This window comes from Prinia subflava, chromosome 8 (assembly GCF_021018805.1).
Source record: "Prinia subflava isolate CZ2003 ecotype Zambia chromosome 8, Cam_Psub_1.2, whole genome shotgun sequence".
NCBI classification, from domain to species: domain Eukaryota; kingdom Metazoa; phylum Chordata; class Aves; order Passeriformes; family Cisticolidae; genus Prinia; species Prinia subflava.
The window spans coordinates 6,725,672-6,744,140 of record NC_086254.1 but is presented as its reverse complement, the minus strand read 5'-3'; the positions used below and the strand labels follow the sequence as shown (position 1 = coordinate 6,744,140).

Below are 18,469 nucleotides of genomic sequence, written 5' to 3'. Positions count from 1 at the left end.
TTGTGTGGAGGGAGAGGAGACACTGCTGAAGCCCACCCTGCCCTGGGAACGTAGGCTCAGTTGACCCTGTCCTTGCTGGCAGTGTCCCTTGTGTCCTGCCTGTGTCCAAGTGCCTGCTGCCAGCTGTGTGGGGACCTTTACCCGACATCCATCTGCAGAAATGTCCAGTTCCCTTGCTGTTTGTGCTGTCCCAGTGTGTGTGCAGGGTTTGGGGGCTGTGTGAGGTCAGGCAGCCCATCCTGGCTCTGTGCTCTGTGCAGGAACCCAGCAGCATCCTTCTCTTATCCTGTCAGGCTCTTCCAGGCATCGCCATCTGCCTTCACTCCAGGCTTTACTATCCATGCTCTGCTACTCTTTCTGCAGGACTTGAAAGATTATAGGGAATGGGGCAGGGACAGCTGAGGATCCTCTTTGCCATTAACTTGCCCCACATGTTTCAGAGCCATTCCTAGCCTGCAGCTATTTTATTAAATTTGGGGGAGGAATTCTGCTCCAGCATCCAGGCAGGGCTGTAGGCAGCTGACAAGGGAAATGTGATTTCTGGGACTCTGAGGCTTTGTTTCCATTGTTCTCAACTCGTTCATGTTTGAGGAAGCAGGGTCTGTGTCTCTGCTGTGTATTTTGGTTGGATGGAAGGGAGGTGGGGATCATTTTAATGGCAACTGACCCCTCCCTGACTGTGTTTTGCTGTAGGGTGGAGATGCTGCAGCTCTATGAACGGTGCATCCTGATGGATATTGAGTTCTCTGACACACAGAACGTGGACCAGTTGCTGTGGAAAAATGCTTTTTACCAGGTGATTGAGAAATTCCGGCAGCTCCTCAAGGACCCTCAGGGGGAAAATGCCCAAGAAATTCGGAACAAACTGCTCTTGCTTCTAGATGAGGTAAGAAGAGAGAAACATCCCCAGATTTCACTAAACCTTTGGGTGGGATTGACTGGTTTTTAGAAAGGGATGGTGTAATGGGGCACCTGGTCATCTTGATATTATTCATGTCTCCAGGTCATTCTTATGCAAAGAGGATGCTCAGACACACTGTGGTTTAGTGGGGCAGGTGTAGGTCGAGGTAGACATCTGTTACAATTTAAACCAGGTTTGTTTGGGTGTGTTTGTGTTAATTAGAAGCTGATTTAAGCTAAAATGAAATGAATGCCCTGAAGTGGAGCTGAACAGAAGCATTCCTGGAGGTGTTTGTGCCACCAAATTTACTTGGAAGTTATTCTATAAAACTGCAGCTCAGTTTAGTTTTTGGACCAGGTAGGCTGACAGACCTGAGAAGATGTTTTAAAGAATTAGGGTGAGAAAAGGAACTCCTGGAGGCCTTTAGTCCACCCTCCCCCTCATAGCAGGTCTCATTAAGCACTAAATCAAGTCAGTCCTGATTTTGTGTAGCTCAGTCTTGAAAACCTCTGAGGCTGGAGATGCCCCAACCTCCTTGTTGTGTTCTGAAGAGAAACAGCCCAAACCTCAGGGAGATGGAGCTCCTTTCTTGCACGTGGCAGGGCTGGTGTGGTGATTCCATGCTTGTCATTAGAAAAATCATAACATCCAAGTGTGTGTGTGTGTATTTTGCAGGGCTCTTCTTTTTTTGATGGCCTTCTCCAGAAGCTGCAGGTGTCCTACCAGTTCAAGCTTGAGGACTACATGGATGGGATGGCCATCCGCAGTAAACCTCTCAGGAAAATGGTAGGTTTGCTTCTCATCCTGGTGATCCTGTGCCCTCAGTGTGCTGCCCTTGCCAAGGGGCAGGCAGCTGTACTCCAAACACAGCCAGTTTGTTTGCAGGAAATTTTTCTCAGCCGCTGGAGAACTCTGCACTCTGGTGCAGTAACATTTCTTAGCTTCCTTTGCAAAGAACTTGTTTTGTATCAGCTCTGTGACCAGAGCTAATAAAGGAAAGAAGCGTCCAAAGGCACCCTGACCTTTCCTGAGATACTGAACATGTCTTTTTTCTGCCTGTGGAATCCAGGGTAATGAGGGAAAGCTGGCAGTTGTGCTGCCTCCCTGACGTGTTGCCCTGAGCTATGAGTGCAGGTGCAAGGGACAGCTGGGATGGGATATTTTAGTCCAGCTCCATTCCCAGAGAGATGTGTTTATCTAACAGCTGTCCTCAAATTGGTCACGGGCTGAACAACCCCCTTGTGGAGAGAGGTGGGGTATTGTGTCAGAGAGGAGGTGTTTTGGGGATTGTCTTGCCCCTACAAATGCTGAACCAGTGCAATGGAGCCTTGTCATTTCATTCTGCTGCCCTTTTGTGAGACCTCCAGCACATCACCGACCTCCTCCTGGCTCTGCACACCCCCTGTGGGCTGGCTGGGCCTGCAGGTGAGCCAGGGCTGTGTCCCAGGTGCTCCGTGGCTGCTCCTTTGCAGGTGAAGTACGCCCTGATCAGCGCCCAGAGGTGCATGATCTGCCAGGGGGACATCTGCCGGTACCGGGAGCAGGCGAACGACACGGCGAACTACGGCAAGGCCCGCAGGTAGGCACGCAGCTGCTGTGTCCTTCCAGCCAGCTCTGCCTCTGGACACCAGGGATGGATGCCATTTCATCCCTGAACTTGCCTCTAGCCAAGGAAGTCTTTCTCCTCCTTTTTAATGTCTTTCCTCTCCTCTGTTGTATCGCAGTCCTGTAAAGGTGAAAGGTGTAGCTGACTTTTGGTGGTGCAGAGAGCAAGCTGCCAGATCCAGGCATCCTCCATCTAGAAATGGAGGTGGTGGGAGTTGTCTTGTGCTGATCCTGCAGCAGGGAAGGTTTAGACCACTGAGCTTGGCAGAATTGGTGCTCTTCTATTTTCTGGTGGCTTTTACATCTGTCTGCTCTCCATCAGAATTTACCAGCACTTGTTGCCCCCTGCTCATCTGTGGGGTGAGCCAGGGGTTTTTCCTTCTGCAGCTGGACCTGCCCTCTCTTGCCCAGTGCCCCATCCCTCCCCAGGATGGGCACAGCTCACTGTCTGTGCTCACTCCTGCAGGCAGAGGGCACTTGTCCCTGGCAGTTCCCTGCAGAAATGCCAATTCCAAGGGAACTTCTGCACCCTTGAGGGCAAGGAAGGCAGCCTGTTGTCCTTTCAGTAACCCTTTCTCTGTTTTTTTCCCTTCCCCAGCTGGTATTTAAAGGCTCAGCAAATTGCTCCGAAGAACGGCCGCCCATACAACCAGCTGGCCCTTCTGGCCATTTACACGGTAAGATGCTCCTCCTGCAAGGATGTGCAGGCACAGGGAGAGCCTCTGGGATGGCTGGGAGATTCCATCTGGTGGAGAAAGGCATTGTTTAGGGCAGTGCTCAGATGGTTTGGGTTTTTTCTTTAAAGAAAAAAGAGGCTGGTGGCAGGATGTGCTGTGTGGATTCCAGCTGCTGTGGATTCAGGCAGCTTTGTCAGATACACGCCACTCCCTCAGGGATTTGGGGGACTCTTCTGTGGGCTGTTGAGAGTGTAATTGTTTAAAGTTGAAAACACAGTCCGCTTTTTGCATGAGATTTTTGTGCTCAGAGCCATCTGTTTGCTATCTTATCACGGAACCTGTGGGCATTGGTCTAAGCAGCATTCACACATGACTTCCCTGGGTTTCAGTTGTGCTGGCTGCTCCATCCATGCAGGAAAACTGACTTCAGGGAAGATGTGGCAGCAGATAATGGAAGCATCGTGCTGGGGCACATAGGATGGCAGGGATCTGCCAGTTCCCAACACTGGAAGATGCTGGTTTAAAGCCGAGCAGTTCAGAACTGCAGGGTTCAGAAGCACCTTTCCTTCGTGGCTGGGAAGGACCTTTCTCAGTGTGTATTGAGGGAGAGGGACATGGGAACGTGGCTTTGAATGCCCCAGAAGGAGTGGCAGCTCTGAGCCACTTGTCTTTGTTTTGTTGTGCTTTTTGCAGAGGAGGAAGCTGGATGCTGTGTACTACTACATGCGCAGCCTGGCTGCCAGCAACCCCATCCTCACTGCCAAGGAGAGCCTCATGAGCCTGTTTGAGGAGACAAAACGCAAGGTGAGCCTTGGAGCTGGGCTGTGGGATTCTGCCCCTTCCTGTGCTACCTGTCCTGTGCTGGAGAGCATGGAGAGAACGGTGGCTTTTGGACTTGGAGGCACTCCTTACCTACTTCAAGAAATTTCATGAGAGAGGCAGCCTTCAGAATAAAGGTTTTGGGGTGGTTTGGGCAGCTGAATCTCTTGTTTGTGGGTCACAAACTGATTTGGCTGAGCACAGCAAAGGCTGTTGGTTGCTGTGGTTTGCAGCACAGCCTTGGCATGCAGCTCAATCATTGCTTTATTCCATAGGTGCCCCACACTGTGGGGATGGATAAGGGAGGCTCCAGTGCTTTTGTGCCCCAGGGGTCATCCCAGTGTGGCTTGTGGGCTGCTCCTGAGACTGGACACAGCTTTTCCTGTCCTGGGGTGGCTGGAGTTGAAAACTGCTCACCTGCACTGTCCTGTCGAGTCAGAACCAAATTCTGGACTTGTCCCTGAGTTATTGTGGTTGTGAAGCAGGGGAAAGGGCTAATTTTTCCATCTCTAGGAAATGATACACTTCCCCTGACCCTTGATCCCTGGGTGATCTGAATGTGTCCTGTGTGCCCAGTCCGAGCAGATGGAGCAGAGGAAACATCCGGTGCTGGACGTGAGCCCCAACCGCCGGGGCAAGGGCAAGAAATCCACCCTGAGACAAGTGGGAGACGATGCCACCAGGCTGGAGATCTGGATCCATCCTTCCCACCCCCGCTGCTCCCAGGGCCACGAGTCCGGCCGGGATTCCGAGCAGGACAACGGCCTTGGGAACCTCAGCCCCAGCGACGTGAGTACCGCAGGAGGCGGCGGGTGCCGTCGCTCTCATGTATTTGGAATGCAGTGGAATGACACTGGATCTGTTTTGCTTTCCCGTTGCTAAATTTTCCAGTGTTTTGGCTTTCCCTGCGGGAGCTGTGCCTGGGTCAGGCTGAGGAGCTGGTGACCTCGTGCCTCTCGTGTTTAAGGCGTGTTGTTACCATCCCTCTCTTGGCAGCGCGCGCTGGCGTGGCTGATGTGGAACAGGAGAGAGGCACAAACAGAAGATGCTGTAAAATAATGCTTCTGCTCTGAGGGTGCTCACTTGGGAGGGGTTCCTGGTGGGAAATGAGGTCAGGTGCTGGAGACCAGGGTTAACAGTGACCCTGGAAGTTCTGAGGCTTGTTCTGGAAGTGTGTCACTTGTCCCATTGCCAGATGACTGGAGGTTTGCACTGGGAATGTGAAAACCGTGGTTTCAATTTCCAGTGTAGGTGTTACATTTGCATAACTTGCTCTGCTGAGAGGCCAGACCAGCACCTGCCTTTGGCAAGAATTAAAAATATAATTAAGTGGTGGTGTCTTCTGTGAGCCTGTCCAGCTGTACCTTGCATTGGTAAGCTCTGTTTGTCAGGCCCAGGAATGCGGGCAAAGGCGGTGGTGGTTGGGAGCTCATCCTCCAGGAATCTTTGCACTGCTCTGGCACATTTGACTCGCAAGAGAACTTGCCAGGGAGCTCTGGGCTGCCTGTCCTAAAATGGCTGTTAAGGATGGGAGTTTGGGAGAGCTGGGAAAACCTTCCCTGCACAGCATGCAGCCCAAAGCTTCTCAGATTTGTGCTTTTGTAACGAGTTTGTGACTTCAGCTGGGTGGAACAGGGGTGAAATCCTGGGGCTTTGAAAGATAAGCTCTGGCATGTTGCTGCAGCATTTTTCAGATGTTCCTGCCCTTAGTTGTTTTCCCTCTCCTCAGCTTTTCTTCTAGGGACTTTTGCTTCCTCAGCATCACTGAAAGGAATGTGCCAAGCTTAGCTTCTCCATCAGTCATGGAGATCCGTGCAAGCTGCTTGGCATGAGATGCTGTCAATGTTTTTGGGGCACTGGTGGGGGTTTCTCTTTTGCAGTGCTGTCACAGGAGGCAGTGTAGCAGCTGGCAAAGTGGGAGGCAGTGATGTGTTTGTAGTGCAACACTTTGTGCTGGAGCTTCCCCTTGCTGTGTTCAGAGGAGTCTGTGCTCTCTGAAGTGCAGCTTGCTTGCACTGTCTGTACACACTGTCTGATATTTACCATTAGTCTTGATTTCTTTCTGTTTGAAACATTGGCTCCTGAAAAGTACGAGATTTCTGATCATGGGGAAGCCACACCATCAGAAATAGAACGGCAGAAGGGAGCTGAGGCCCTGGGTTTGGGCACTGTTGGTCTTGGCAGCCAAGATATTTATTCTCAGGCTGCCTGTGCCTGCTGTGGGGCAGCCCTTGAGCTCTCACAGTTGCTTATGGGGCCATGTCACCCAAAATAACCACATGGAAAGGAAACCTTAAATCTGTGTCGCTGCCAAAGCTCCCGAGCTGTGAAGCCGTGGGCTGGATAAAGACAGCAGTGCTTGGGGAAGCTCTGAACTCCTTCCTCATGGAAGCTGCAGCCTCTCAGCCTGTTCCCTGCAGCATCCCCGCGTGTTTTGGAGCTGCTTGGCTGGAAAGCAGCTCTGAGTTGCCACTGTGTGGCACTGTTTGGCCTCGGAAGGGCCCTGCCCGGCCGGGACAGGAGCAGGAGCAGCCCCGGTGCTGGCAGCACCTCTGCCCCACATCCCCGGCCGGCCGGAAGGGAGCAGCTCTGCTCCCAGGGGACGTGTGCCAGCGTCTGTGTGTCGTTTTGGGGAAATGAGGCTAAATGTGTCACTGCCTCCCCAGTCCCTTCCTTGCCAGCATCAGCCCTTGAAAAGGCAGAGGCAGGCAGTGTTCTGTGCTGGCCCTGCTAGCTGTGCTCTGCAGGTAGCAGAGGCATCAGCCTTATGGCAGCTGTTTCTGGGCCAGAGAAGGGGATCTTGCAGGGCAGAATGGGTCAGTTCAGATGCCAGCAGCAGATACAGCACTGTAAATAAAGATACAACAGCTCTGGGTGTGCATTCTGGGCAGGGTGTGGGAGAGAGGCTGCCTGCACCCTTCAGCCAGAGGCTGTTTCAAACCCAGCCACAGGTGGTTTGACCGTGGGGGTGCTGGCTGTTCTACAGGTGGTAAGAAATCGATTGGGGATGTTTTCTGTCCTCAGTAGTGCTCTCCTCACTGTGCAGGGGGTGAGGTGCCAGTCCTGTGATGTGACACACTTTGCAGGGATGTGCTGCTCCCAGGACCTGCTGGTGTGTGTGCTGTCCCTGTCAGCACATGCTAACACATCTCTGCTCAGGACTCACTTCATTTCCCCTTATGCAGCTCTATACAAAGACCCCCAAATTGCTTCATTTCAGGGTCAGAAGCCCACAGCCTGGAGTCAGTAATTTGGGATGGCAAGAGTGAAAAGGCCAGCTCAAACCACAGCCATTTCTGGGCTGAGGGAAGCATGTGGGGCTGGCAGTTTGCCTTGCACTGTGCTTTTAGGTAGAGGCTTGGCAGAGCTGCCTCTTTCACAGTTTGCTCCATTCCCTTTTCTAGGAAGATGCAGAACTAGAAGAACACACCACCTGTGCACACCAAGGGGTGTAAATGTGTGTTGGCCCCTTCCCTGTCACTGGATTTGGCACTGCTGGCACACAGGACAGTGGACAGTTTCAGAGCGAGCTGAGGAGGTGTTTGAGTTGCAGCCTGGCTGTTTTGTACTCAGGGTTTTGGCCACAGCCTTTTGGGGTTTCATTCTGTGAATGGCTGCTCCCTGTGGTCTCTTGTACGTTTCTGGGTGTGGAGGGGCAGGAGAGCCCAGGCTGACCCTTCACCTGGCAATATCTGATCCATTTGTGTGCAATTCCAATGAGAAATGCTAAAAAAGGAGGCTGAGCAAGTGAGTAGTTGAGGAGCTGAGCCTCTGCCATTTCTTTGCCACTGGTTTCATTTGCCATGGGTCTGTATTCATCTTAAATCTGATAGTACCATAAGCAGTTTGCTCTGCAGGCTGTGAATTGGTAAAGTAAACAGGGCAAACGGGCTGTCAGTCTCTTGAGAAAGTGCTAATATTACACTGAGTTTGAGATTTTAATCACTCCTGTCAGGAAATGCTGAGTTAAGGTTCTCACAATTGCTGCTGCCTGCTGCCTGTGCTCTGCAGCAGGCACTTCCTTGTGTTACCACGCAGCATGCAGGCACTAATAAAGATTGCTGCAGCTAAGATTAGGGAAGAGAGGTTTTCCCTTGGCAGGCCAGTAATTGAATAATACTTCTCTCCAGATGTCTGAATACTTCATCATCATTAAAGAATTAAATCTCTTAGCCTCTTTGTGAGAGGTCAGTCTTGTAGAACCATCAAAAGTTTGATAGGGCCACCAGAAAAGCTCTTGGGAAAGCAAAGGGCAGAGTCAAGATCTGCTGTCACAGCCCTGTGCATCAGCTGCAGGAACATTCCCATTTTCCTCCAACCTGCTGGTCAGGGATAGAGGTTTTGGATTTGCCTCATGCTAGATGCCCAAGGAGCAGCAGCCCCTTTGCAGTGGCAGAGAAATTGGGGTGGAATCATTAACTTTGGAATTCAGAGCAGGTGTTAACTTCCATTTCTTTACCTAGGCTTTGTTCTCAGCAGCAGGGGGTGTGGAACACTGCACCAGGCTTTCCATGAGTGAGCAGTAAATACCACCATGAGGTAATTTTGGGAATGCCTGTGCATCCAGGAGCGTGGGCAGGACTTAGGGCTGCCCAAGCTGATTCCTCAACAGAAGCCGTGTGTCCTTAGTGAAAAGGGTCCCTGTTCCAGTCAGCTCCTGCACGTTTCACATCCTTTTTTCCTTGGTGATGTTTGTTGTTCCTGCTCTGTGCACTTGTTCCTCTTGGGCAGCAGCCACTTGGGTGACTGGGCTGGCTCCTTCTCCTGCCTGCTTTCAATCCATGCAGTTTCTCATCTGGTGGAGCTTGGGTTTGCATCTGGAGGGATAAACACTGGTAGCACTTGTGGTGGGGGTTTCTTGGCCATTCTGCTCCTTTTGCCTGTCCTTTGCTTGGACCAGAAGTGACCTGAATGTTCAGAGTTGGGGTTGCCTGGATGTCACTGCCTGTGCTCCCTGGGAGTGTCTGCTTTGTTCAGAGGCTGTTGTGGTGTGAGCTGGGTGTCTCTGAGCGTGGCCAAACTTTGCTCATGCAAATATACCCCAGAGACAGCCCTGTTTCTGAGAGCTTCTCCCTCCACTCTCAGCTCTTCCCCTCACCTTGTTGCTCTGTTCCATTACACATGACTAGAGGTAAGTGTCAGGCAGAAGTGGAAATGATGTATTGCTGTAATGATGGTTGTTCTTCCGTACAGATGCACGGAGAAGAGGCTGCTTGGGGAACTCATTATTTTTGGTGCATCCCTGCCAGGCTGGTGGGAGCATTTCTCCTCACTGCCAGCATGCTTGGGTGGTTTCACTCAGGACAGAGAAAGATTGATCTTTTCTTTGCAGACTCCTGTGAATAATCTTTGCAGGAATGAGGTACAGGACTCCTACAGGGCTCTCTCATTTGATCCTTCTGGGGTGTCAGGTGGGCAAAGCCCTCAGAATGGTCCATTTTAGGAACCTGTGATCTGGAAAATGAGCCCAGGCAGTGGGGGCTGTGCCTGTGGTTAAGATGGGCAGGGTGAAAACACAGACTTGCTGCCTTCCCCCCACCGCTGGGGCATGGCTCTCCAAAAAGGTAACCCTGCAGGCTGCACATCATGTCCTGTGCTGACACTTGTACACTTTTAGGGTTTTTTTAACCCAAAACTAGATGCTGCTGCAGAGAGTGGAGGGAATGGGACCCACTAGCCCACCAGTGTCTGGACGTGCTCTGTGTGCTGCTGCTGGAGCTGTTCCCACACCAGTTAAACCTCTGAGCCCCACCAGAGCAGTGATGTAGGTGTGTCCCCTAAGGGAGGGAGTGTCCCCTTGGGTTTTTCTCGTGGAAGGAGCCAGTGGGATACACACAAGCTCTTGGAGTGTCAGCACCTTGTCACAGGAGGGTGGCTTGTGTCAGGAGGTTTTTCCCCTCTCTCTGGTACTGGATGTGATCCTGTCTGTGGTGTGCTGTGTTCTGGGCTGTCCTTGCTGTCAGGGGTGGCAGTGCTTCCCCCACAGCCTGCTCCTGATCCACACCTCTGCAGAGCTGCCAGCCCTGCTGAGCCTCCCCTGCAGTACAAGAAGCAGAGATGCTCTCTGGGGTGGGAATGCCAGGCACCAGCAGGCAGCTGAGGGCTGCCTTCCCTTATTTCTGGCCTTTATCCACCGCCCACATGAGAGAACAGCAAGAGCTGTTGCATCCTTAATCTTTGTGCCCAAAGCGAGACTTGAGAGGGAGAAGTGTGGAGTTCCCTCTGTCCTGCCCTCATTCTTCTCACCCCCTCAAGCTTGTAGGAAGCTGTTGGGTTTGGTTACTCATTCATGGAGGTCAGGACTAGGTCTGGGGTTTTTTTTTTTCCTTTATGTTTAGGAAACAGTTTACAAACTGTTTTGAGCACGGGAGAGCTGGTGGCGTGTGAAAGAGGCTTGTCAGCCTCTTTACTGCTGGACTTGCATTAATTCTCTGCCCTGCCTCCTTTTCTGTAATCTCTTTCTTGGTTGGCAGCATGAGTATTTCTGGGTGCTTTCCTCTGTCTGCAACCCCTCTGCCTCTTGATATGACCTTAGCCACCAAACCACCTTGGGGCTTTATTTTTACTTGAGCCGTTTTGGTTCGCGTGGTGAGGTTGGTTTCTTTCCCTTAGCAATGAGAAGAGTTCTCTGCAGAGGAAGTAAAAGAGTGCCAGGCTGCAGTTGAAACTGGTTAAACACCAAAACCACACTCCTGGTCTTACTGGGTTTGAGACGTGACACTCAGCCATGCAGCTCAGCACTGGCTTTTTTTGCCTGCCAGTTGTGCACCATCTCTGCTTGCACTTTGTTTTTTTAATAAATTTTGTTTTTACTTCAAATTCCTGATAAAAACATTCTCAGCTGCAATCCCTGTGTTAGCAATCCAACCAGAAAATGCTGTTCCACTTTGCCTGGGCTTGTGATGTTCCGTGGATGCTCAGTGCTGCTCCACCAGAGCCCGATTCAGCCTGTGCACTTGTGTCATGTAGAACCCAAATCTTGCTTTCCAGCACAACTTGACCTTTTGTCACTACCCAGAAAGTGAAGACTGAGCTATCTGTAACAATTTCCAGAAGTTGGTGTTGATATTTTCCCTCCCCTCCTTCTTTTTAGTTGGTGGTTTTATTTAACTGTGAAAAACAAGGCAGGGACTAATGTTGCCTGAAAGAGAGAAACCCTGGCATGTTCTCCTTCTGGCATCTGGTGCTAATGTGTGTGGTGGATCAGAGGTGGGAGCACTACAAGGACATCAATGAGCTGTGCCTCTGTGAGGGGCTCTGCTCTATCCCTGTGCTCAGAGGGGCTGTGATGAGGGGAGGGAGACTTCGTGTTCCAACAAGTTTCTCATACCCCAAAACCAAATACAATCATCCAGAAACCGCCTTTCCCTGTCAGTCACTCTTCCCTCATTTCCTCTCCTGCTGGTGCTGATCAGGCAGGGATTTGTGTGTAACCAAACCCCTCCTGCTGCTGCACACGAGGCCTGTCTCAGAGCAGTGGCTCTGGTGATCCTGGTGCTGCACAGTGCTGTTGGGAGGGAGAGTTTGCACTTGAGATGAGAATGCTGCCAGAATTGGCAGTACTGGTAAAGGAAGTAAAATATCTTAATAGCAGGGTTGGGAGATTTCCCAGAGCAGGGTGAAGGCTGTAGACACTGATTTCTCTTGAGATCTTTTTTTTGTTGTTAGACTAACCTTGATCTTTGTCTGAAGTTGGCCCAGGCCAACGTTTCCTGCTGTCTGTTGTAGACTTTTTGAGATTGGCACCTCGTATCCCACAGCCAGACCTCTTAACTCTGCCATGGGGAATGTTTATTCCTCTTCAGTGTTGAATGAGCCATTTCCAGACAGGCTTTGTATCCACTGTGGAGGTGGGTACTAGGAAAGGAACTTCCTTCCGGAGGATCAGGGAGTGGAACCTGCTGGAGTCTGTGTCATTTCCTCTGTCCTTGGCTCTACTCCTCCTCCCCAGCAGATTTCACTGCTGCATAATTCCAAGTGGACAGGGAGATGCAGCAGGGTGGACAACTACCTGTGAGGGAACCTGAGGCACAGCCTGGCTGGGAGCAGCTCTGTTATCCCAGATGGGGAGCGTGGCTGGAAGAGTGGGGATGTGAAGGTTGCGTGAGATGATGCTGTCTGTCATCCTTCTGGAAGGCTCTGTCTCTGCTCAGCCTGTTGTCCAAATGTCTCCTCTCTTGGCCCAACTCCATCCTGAGCCTTTCAGGCTTCGATCTCTTCAGTCTTCACCCTTCTTAATTTCTCACATTGTCTCCTTTCTTTGTGCTTTAACCCCACAAATAATCTACTCTGGAGCAGTAAAGAAGGCTGACAACATCCTGAGCTGCCTTAGCAGCTGATCTCTTGTGACCAGAATCCATCACACGTTTCTTCGTGTCAGTTTTGTGTCACAGGAAGGTGAACACTGTTTATTCCTGGCAAACACTGAGTGTTTCAGTGTAAGCTGCTTTTGGTTGGGGTTGCTTTAGTGCACATGTGGCCTCCCCCTTACCTGCTGGACACAGAAAGCTCTGCCTGAGCTTTCAGTGCTTAACCAGATGCAGCCTTGAAGAGCTGAGCTTGTATCCTAAACGACCTGCAGCACCAGAGCCAATTTGTGAAAAGTTCTGTGTCGAAAGTGAACTTGATATCTCAGCTGAGGACTCTGGCGTGTTTGCACGGATTCTAAGAGTTTATGGTCAGCAGGGACCATTAGATCATCTAGTCTGATCTCCTGTATATCACAGGTCCTTAAATTTCACCCTGCTACTCCTATGTGAAGCCAAATAACTCGTGTTTGGCTGAGGCAGTACTTCCAGAACAACATCCAGCCTTGAGAATCCACCCTTTTCCTGGGGAGTTCATTCCAGTGATAATTGCACTGGTTTTGAGACACTTTTACCTTATTTACAGAGTGAATGTTCCCAGTTTGTTCCCATGCTTTGCTCTTCTGCAAATGTAAAGAGCCCTTAAGCACCACGGAGGCACTTTACACCCAGCGATCCAATCGCCTCCCAGTCTTATTTTGATAACACTGAACAGATTGAGCTGTTGAAATTTTTCACTGCAAGGCATCAGTTCTAGCCTTTGAATCACTTTTACGGCTGTTTTTTTGGATCCTTACCAATTTTTCAGCATCCTTTAGAAAATAAGGGCACTAGAGCTGGGTGCAGTATTTCAGTGTCATCCCCACAGTGCCGTATTTAGATGTGAATGTGCTGTCCAGTGCCTGCTCTGCTTGCACATCCCAGGGATGTGTTTAATCCTTTTTGCTGGACACTGCGTTGGGAATTCAGCCCTTGTGGTCCCTGAAGGCTTTGTGGAGAAGCTGCCTCGGGCACGATCTCCTGGAGACTTCATTTTCCATGTGATGCCAGATGAATAACATGACATTTGGTGCTGGAAACCCCCAGATTTTGAAGCTGTTATAATAAACCCTGTGTGAATGTTCTGTAGCCATCGTTACTTACTGCTCCAAACGGGCAGTTTGACAGCAGAATTTCCTTTTGTTGATGAAAAACGTTGCTAGTGAGCCTCTACCATCTCTCTCCATCCAGTTCAGTGAGGATCCCTGAAGACCTCTCTTCGAGAGGTTACTGAATCAGTTTATTCGTTTAATGATAATATTTTTTCAAGAATGTTGCATATTACTAATTCATGGAAACCAAATTTAGATACAAGCTCAGTTGAGAAGGAAGTAACACACATATAAATATTCTGTTTGAGCTGCTTTCGTCGAGTTGAAAGTTCTGCTTGTAAATTCGTTACTAAATTATGTTGAATTTATTTAGAAGTCAAGTACTTGTTCTGGAGCCAGTGGAGTTACCATAGCTTGATCTTTATGTTACTAAAGCAGATAATATTCTTCCTTAGCATTTTTCCTCTCACCTGCTCCCTGCTGGGATGAAGGAAAAACTCAAAAGCTCACTGCTTTTGCCAGGGGGCTTCTTAAATTCTTCTTTTTCTCTTGCTGGGTTGCTGGCTTGTAACTCTTACAGCTGTGAGATGTGTCCTGGAGCTGCTGCACTGCGAAAGACCAGGGAGCTGCAGGAGTGTCTCAGTGTCTCTTCACCTGTAAATTAAATTTTCTTATGCCTCAAGGCCATGATGCATCAGGGTTCTCTCTCTCTTCCGTGTCATAGCAAATTGGATTTTACGTTTGTGCAGTGTCTGATGTTAAGTAGCAGGATTTTCACTGGAATTGCTTCTCCTGCTACAGAAATGAATTTCAGGGCAGGACATTGCTCTGCTAAGCAGAAACCTACACTAAACACGTGGCAAGAGGCAGCCAAGGCAAGCCCTGTATCCATTTGTGGTTGCAGGTGGTATATGAAGAGAAGTGATTATGGTAATTAGCCCAGCTGGAATTTGCCCACAGCTCTGTGGGTACCTTGTAAATACTGCAAAAATGCCAGACAATCTTAACAGCCCTTTTGTCTCATCTCCTTTATGGAGGTAGCCATTTGCACAAAACCCTTTCCACCAGCACTTTGGTGGGGTTACACCTGTAGCAGTAAAAATTCCTCCTGGTATCCTGCCAGTCGAGCCCTCTGCAGCATCCTGGGCTTTTCAGGCATCTCTGTGTCAGTGTTGGACTGGGTGCTCTGAGAGAGCTGCCTGTGGAAAAAGAGGAATAATCTTACTGTGGTATATCTAACCCTTGAGCTGGGAGTGAGAATATGGCACGTTTTGAGTGCCTGGATGTTATTTCACACAGTTCTCAGCAAGGAAGCTGTGCCTGGAAAAGCCTGACTGCCCAAGAAACCCGGAAAATATTTGGGATGAGTGTGGTACGTGTTTTGGAGCAGAGCTGTGTGGCTCTGTGGTCTGTATCCCAACCCCTTGTCACTGAGGAGACCCTCAGACTCAGGAGAACGTCCTGCTGTGCTCCAGGCCCTTCCACTTCAGTGGAGACAGCGCATTTGTTACAGGCAGTTTTGCATCTGGTCTCTTGATTAATGGACTTGTCTCTTGCAGCCTATTTTGACTCTGACACCGCTTTCTGCTCCACAGATGCTTTGCTGATGTTGAAGAAAGTTTGCCTCGCTTGATAAAGACCAGATCCTGGAATTTACTTCCAAACCTGAAGTAACAATTTTTAACTTGAAACGCTTTTTCCCCAGGAGTCGCTTCTCCAGAATCTTTCCCTTATTTGGTGCCTCCTTCACAGCTGGGGCTGATGCTCAGGTGCCAAAGCTCTGTGCACTCCTTGCCCGGAGCCAAACGGGTTCAAGCGCGGCAGCGCCTCTTCCCAGCCCTGATCAGGGCACTCCTTTTCCTGTGCTCTCCCGTGGCATTTCCAGCATTGCTCTGCTGGGGTGGGGAACACAATTTTCAGTCAGTGCAGGATCTGGAGGTTCAGTGTTGCTTTCTTCTGTGCTGGCTGGAGATGAGGCAGACCTTTCCCAGAGCTGCCCGAGTGGTTCCGTGTTGCTGTCAGGCCGTGCTCCCCGCGGCCTCCAGGAGATTTGAGCTGGCTGTTCAGCCCCATTGCTATCTCTGCTCTTTTAGCTGCTCCACGAGAAGTTGTTAGTCACTGTTGATTCCTTCCATGGCAACAAATCCAGTTGGGTTGGCGGCGAGGTGTGTGAATGCTCCCCAAGCAGCACTGGCCTGCTTCCTCTGGTGAGGTTGCCTCTTCCCAGGTGGATTTAGTCTGTCTGCACATGCTGACTCATGACAGCTGAAACAGCTGTTTTCAGCTTCAGGCACTACTGTGTGCAGGGACCCCTTCTTCTTCTTGACAGCTGGTTTGTTTTTATAACTAATGCCTTCACTATATGCTCATAACTTCCATATCGGTGATGCCCGCTTTTCAGCTGCAAGGGCCAAAATCCAGTTTTTGACATAGTTTTGTTGTTGTATAAGCTTTTCTTGATGGGCTTTTCCCAAATGAGCAGCTGGGATGATCCACATTTGGTTTCCTGTCCCAAGAAGCAGCGTTTCCCCACAAAGTGCAGCAGTGTCAGTGTACTGGGAGTCCTGGTGTGGCATCCTGATATTGGCATGGGGACCATTTTTGGGAGAGCTTTGGAGGGGGCTGCTTTTGGGCTGCACAGGCAGTGAGAAGAAGGCAGTGAGTTGTTGTAGATCTCATGGTAGCACTGTCAGGGTAGTGAGCATGCTGACAGTGCTTTTGGGAAGTGTTCCTCTCCACCATGTGAATGCAGGTGACAGAACTTCCTCCTGTGTGCCAGGCCACTCACGGAGGTCGCTGTTTCTCTCTGCCCGTGAGAAGCTGAGTTTGATGGGAGGAGCTGAGGGACAGGTGAGTCAGTAGGGGAACAGTCATCCAGAGAAAAGCCCAGTCAAAGCAGCTCCGTGGCCTTAGCATGAACCCGAAGATGAAAGGTCCAAAGTTGAGTGATGAGCTCGTCAAAACCTCGAGGCTGTGAGAGAAAAAGTGGTGAAAGAAGCGTGAGGTGCCTGCTTGAGATGCCACAGTGCTGGGGCACACAGGGCTCTGCCTGGGCTTGCTGGGGTTGTGATTTAAATTGGCAAGAGGCATGAAACATGCTTCATTCCTAGAGGCAGGTATCACATTTCCTTAAAAACAATTATAAGTAAGCACATATCCGTGTCCCAGTTCTGTACTGGTTGCTGGGGAGTGCGACTGGTTAGTCCTTGGGATTGTGAGTGAAAAGGCTGAGTGTGAAATTTGCTCTGAGAAAATGGGGGTGAAGCCAATGTCCTGACAAGTCCTCCTGGAGCTGGGTGTCTGTGGACACACTCTGGGCATGTCCCTGCTGGATGTCACTTTCCATGCAAGCTGGGGAATTTTGGTTTTCCCCTGCTGCCAGTAAAGTGTGGGGACTGCAGAGCACTCCTGGGGCCGTGGGTGGATGTGGGCCTTGGAGGAAAATTTCTGCCCCAATTTTTTCTTTCCCCCACCTGCAGCCTGCCTATGAGTGTTGTTGTCCAGTAAATATGGGTCAGGCCACAAGCTCCTTCTCTTTTCCATATTCCCCCTCCTCCAGCTTCTTGCACAGGGTCTTGCACTGCCCACCACCCTACCATGGCTCTTGCATGCAGCTGGGGGCTGTGATGCCCTAAATTCCTTCCAGGCTGTGTCTGTGTCAGGGTCTGTGATTTCAGCCAGAGCTGGTCACAAAATAGCTTTTTGCCTCCATAAGCTGTTACAAAAAAAAAAGGACCTGTTAAAGGCTTCAAGCTCTCAATTACCAGAGTGTCCTAAGGTGAAGAATCAGCTATATCCAAACTTCACTGGCAGAATGAATAAGGGCTTTGCTGTGCTGTCCCAGTATTCCCCAGTCTCTTCTGGGTTCCATCTGCAGAGTTAATAAAATGGTGGCAAATCAAGTTGAGTTCTAGTGGAAAGGGCTCTTTAGGGCAGCAGTAAAATAGTGAGTAAGCAAGAACCCCTTGCTGCGGGGGCCAGTTTAATTGGTCTGGCTTGTTTTATGAGACAGGTTTTATGTTTAAACTCGCTCGTGGCCCAGCAGCGACTCTGCAGCAGGGCATCATTCTCCTGCATGGATCCTCCGGGAGCGCAGCCGGGTTAATTACACCTCACTGAAGGTGCAGAGCAGCTGGCATCAGTCATGGTTTGAGCCCAGGGGCTCAGCAAATGTAGGTGGGAGGTGACACCAGAGCTGGGGTGCCAGTGACAGCTGTCCCCTGCAGCCAGGCCTGGCAGAGAGCTCGGGTGGCACAGGTCAGTGCCTGCCCTGCATCCTCTGAGCTGGGCACTGCCACAGCCCTGCCAGGTAATCTTATCCTCCCCCCGTGAGTGGGAGTGGGGGAGCTGAAGCTGTGAAAGCCCTGGGTGGGTTGGAGCAGCGTGGTGGTGCTCTGGGTCGCTCCTGGTCAGCGTCTCCCTCGCAGCACTCGGGGCCTGGCTTTTCTCAGCGCCGTGAGGCTGTGCAGGCACAGGCGGGAGAGGAAAACCTCCTGCTCCAGGGAAGGTAAAAGCGAGGCCAGTGCACCCCTGCTGTGACACAGCCACCCCAGGGCCAGGCTGAGGGAGTGCTCACCCACCCACAGCCGTCCTCAGAGCCGTGTAGATAAGGACTGGGAAAGCCCAGAGCTGTGCTGAGCGAGCAGAGGTGGCCTGGAGCAGGAGTGAGTAATTATTCAAGTCAGGTTTTGGAGTCAGGGGAGCAAAGCAAGGCAGGAAGCTGCCATCACACTGTGTGCTGCAGCCAGCTCCCCTGTGTCCCCTTGGCTCCATGTCCACGGAATCATGGAATGATTTGGGTAGGAAGAGACCTTAAAGACCATCTAGTTCCAACCCCCTGCCGTGGGCAGGGACAGCTTGCACTAGAGCAGATTGCTCAGAGCCCTGTGCAACCATGACCACTTCCAGGAATGGGGCTTCCACAGCTTCTCCGGGCAGTTCAGCAGCTGTTCAAAATGCAGGGTCTCAGAGGCTCTGCTGGCACATCTGAACACTGTCTCTAACACCAGATAAATGAGGGGGTGCAGCATCACCCCAATCTTCCCTTGCTTCTGGAAGCTGCTCCTGGCA

At 50.8% G+C, this 18,469-nt stretch overlaps 1 protein-coding gene across 2 annotated transcripts in view; it reads left to right on the top strand.

Moving 5' to 3' along the window:
* SMG6 (SMG6 nonsense mediated mRNA decay factor) overlaps positions 1-18,469 on the top strand; it is a 104,173-nt gene that overhangs the window by 3,509 nt on the left and 82,195 nt on the right. For both annotated transcript variants that reach the window (XM_063402604.1, XM_063402603.1), the window contains exons 3-8: positions 694-886; positions 1,577-1,687; positions 2,374-2,480; positions 3,105-3,183; positions 3,877-3,987; positions 4,579-4,791. In XM_063402604.1, coding sequence (XP_063258674.1) covers positions 694-886; positions 1,577-1,687; positions 2,374-2,480; positions 3,105-3,183; positions 3,877-3,987; positions 4,579-4,791 — 814 coding nt within the window. The remainder of the gene's footprint in view (positions 1-693; positions 887-1,576; positions 1,688-2,373; positions 2,481-3,104; positions 3,184-3,876; positions 3,988-4,578; positions 4,792-18,469) is intronic.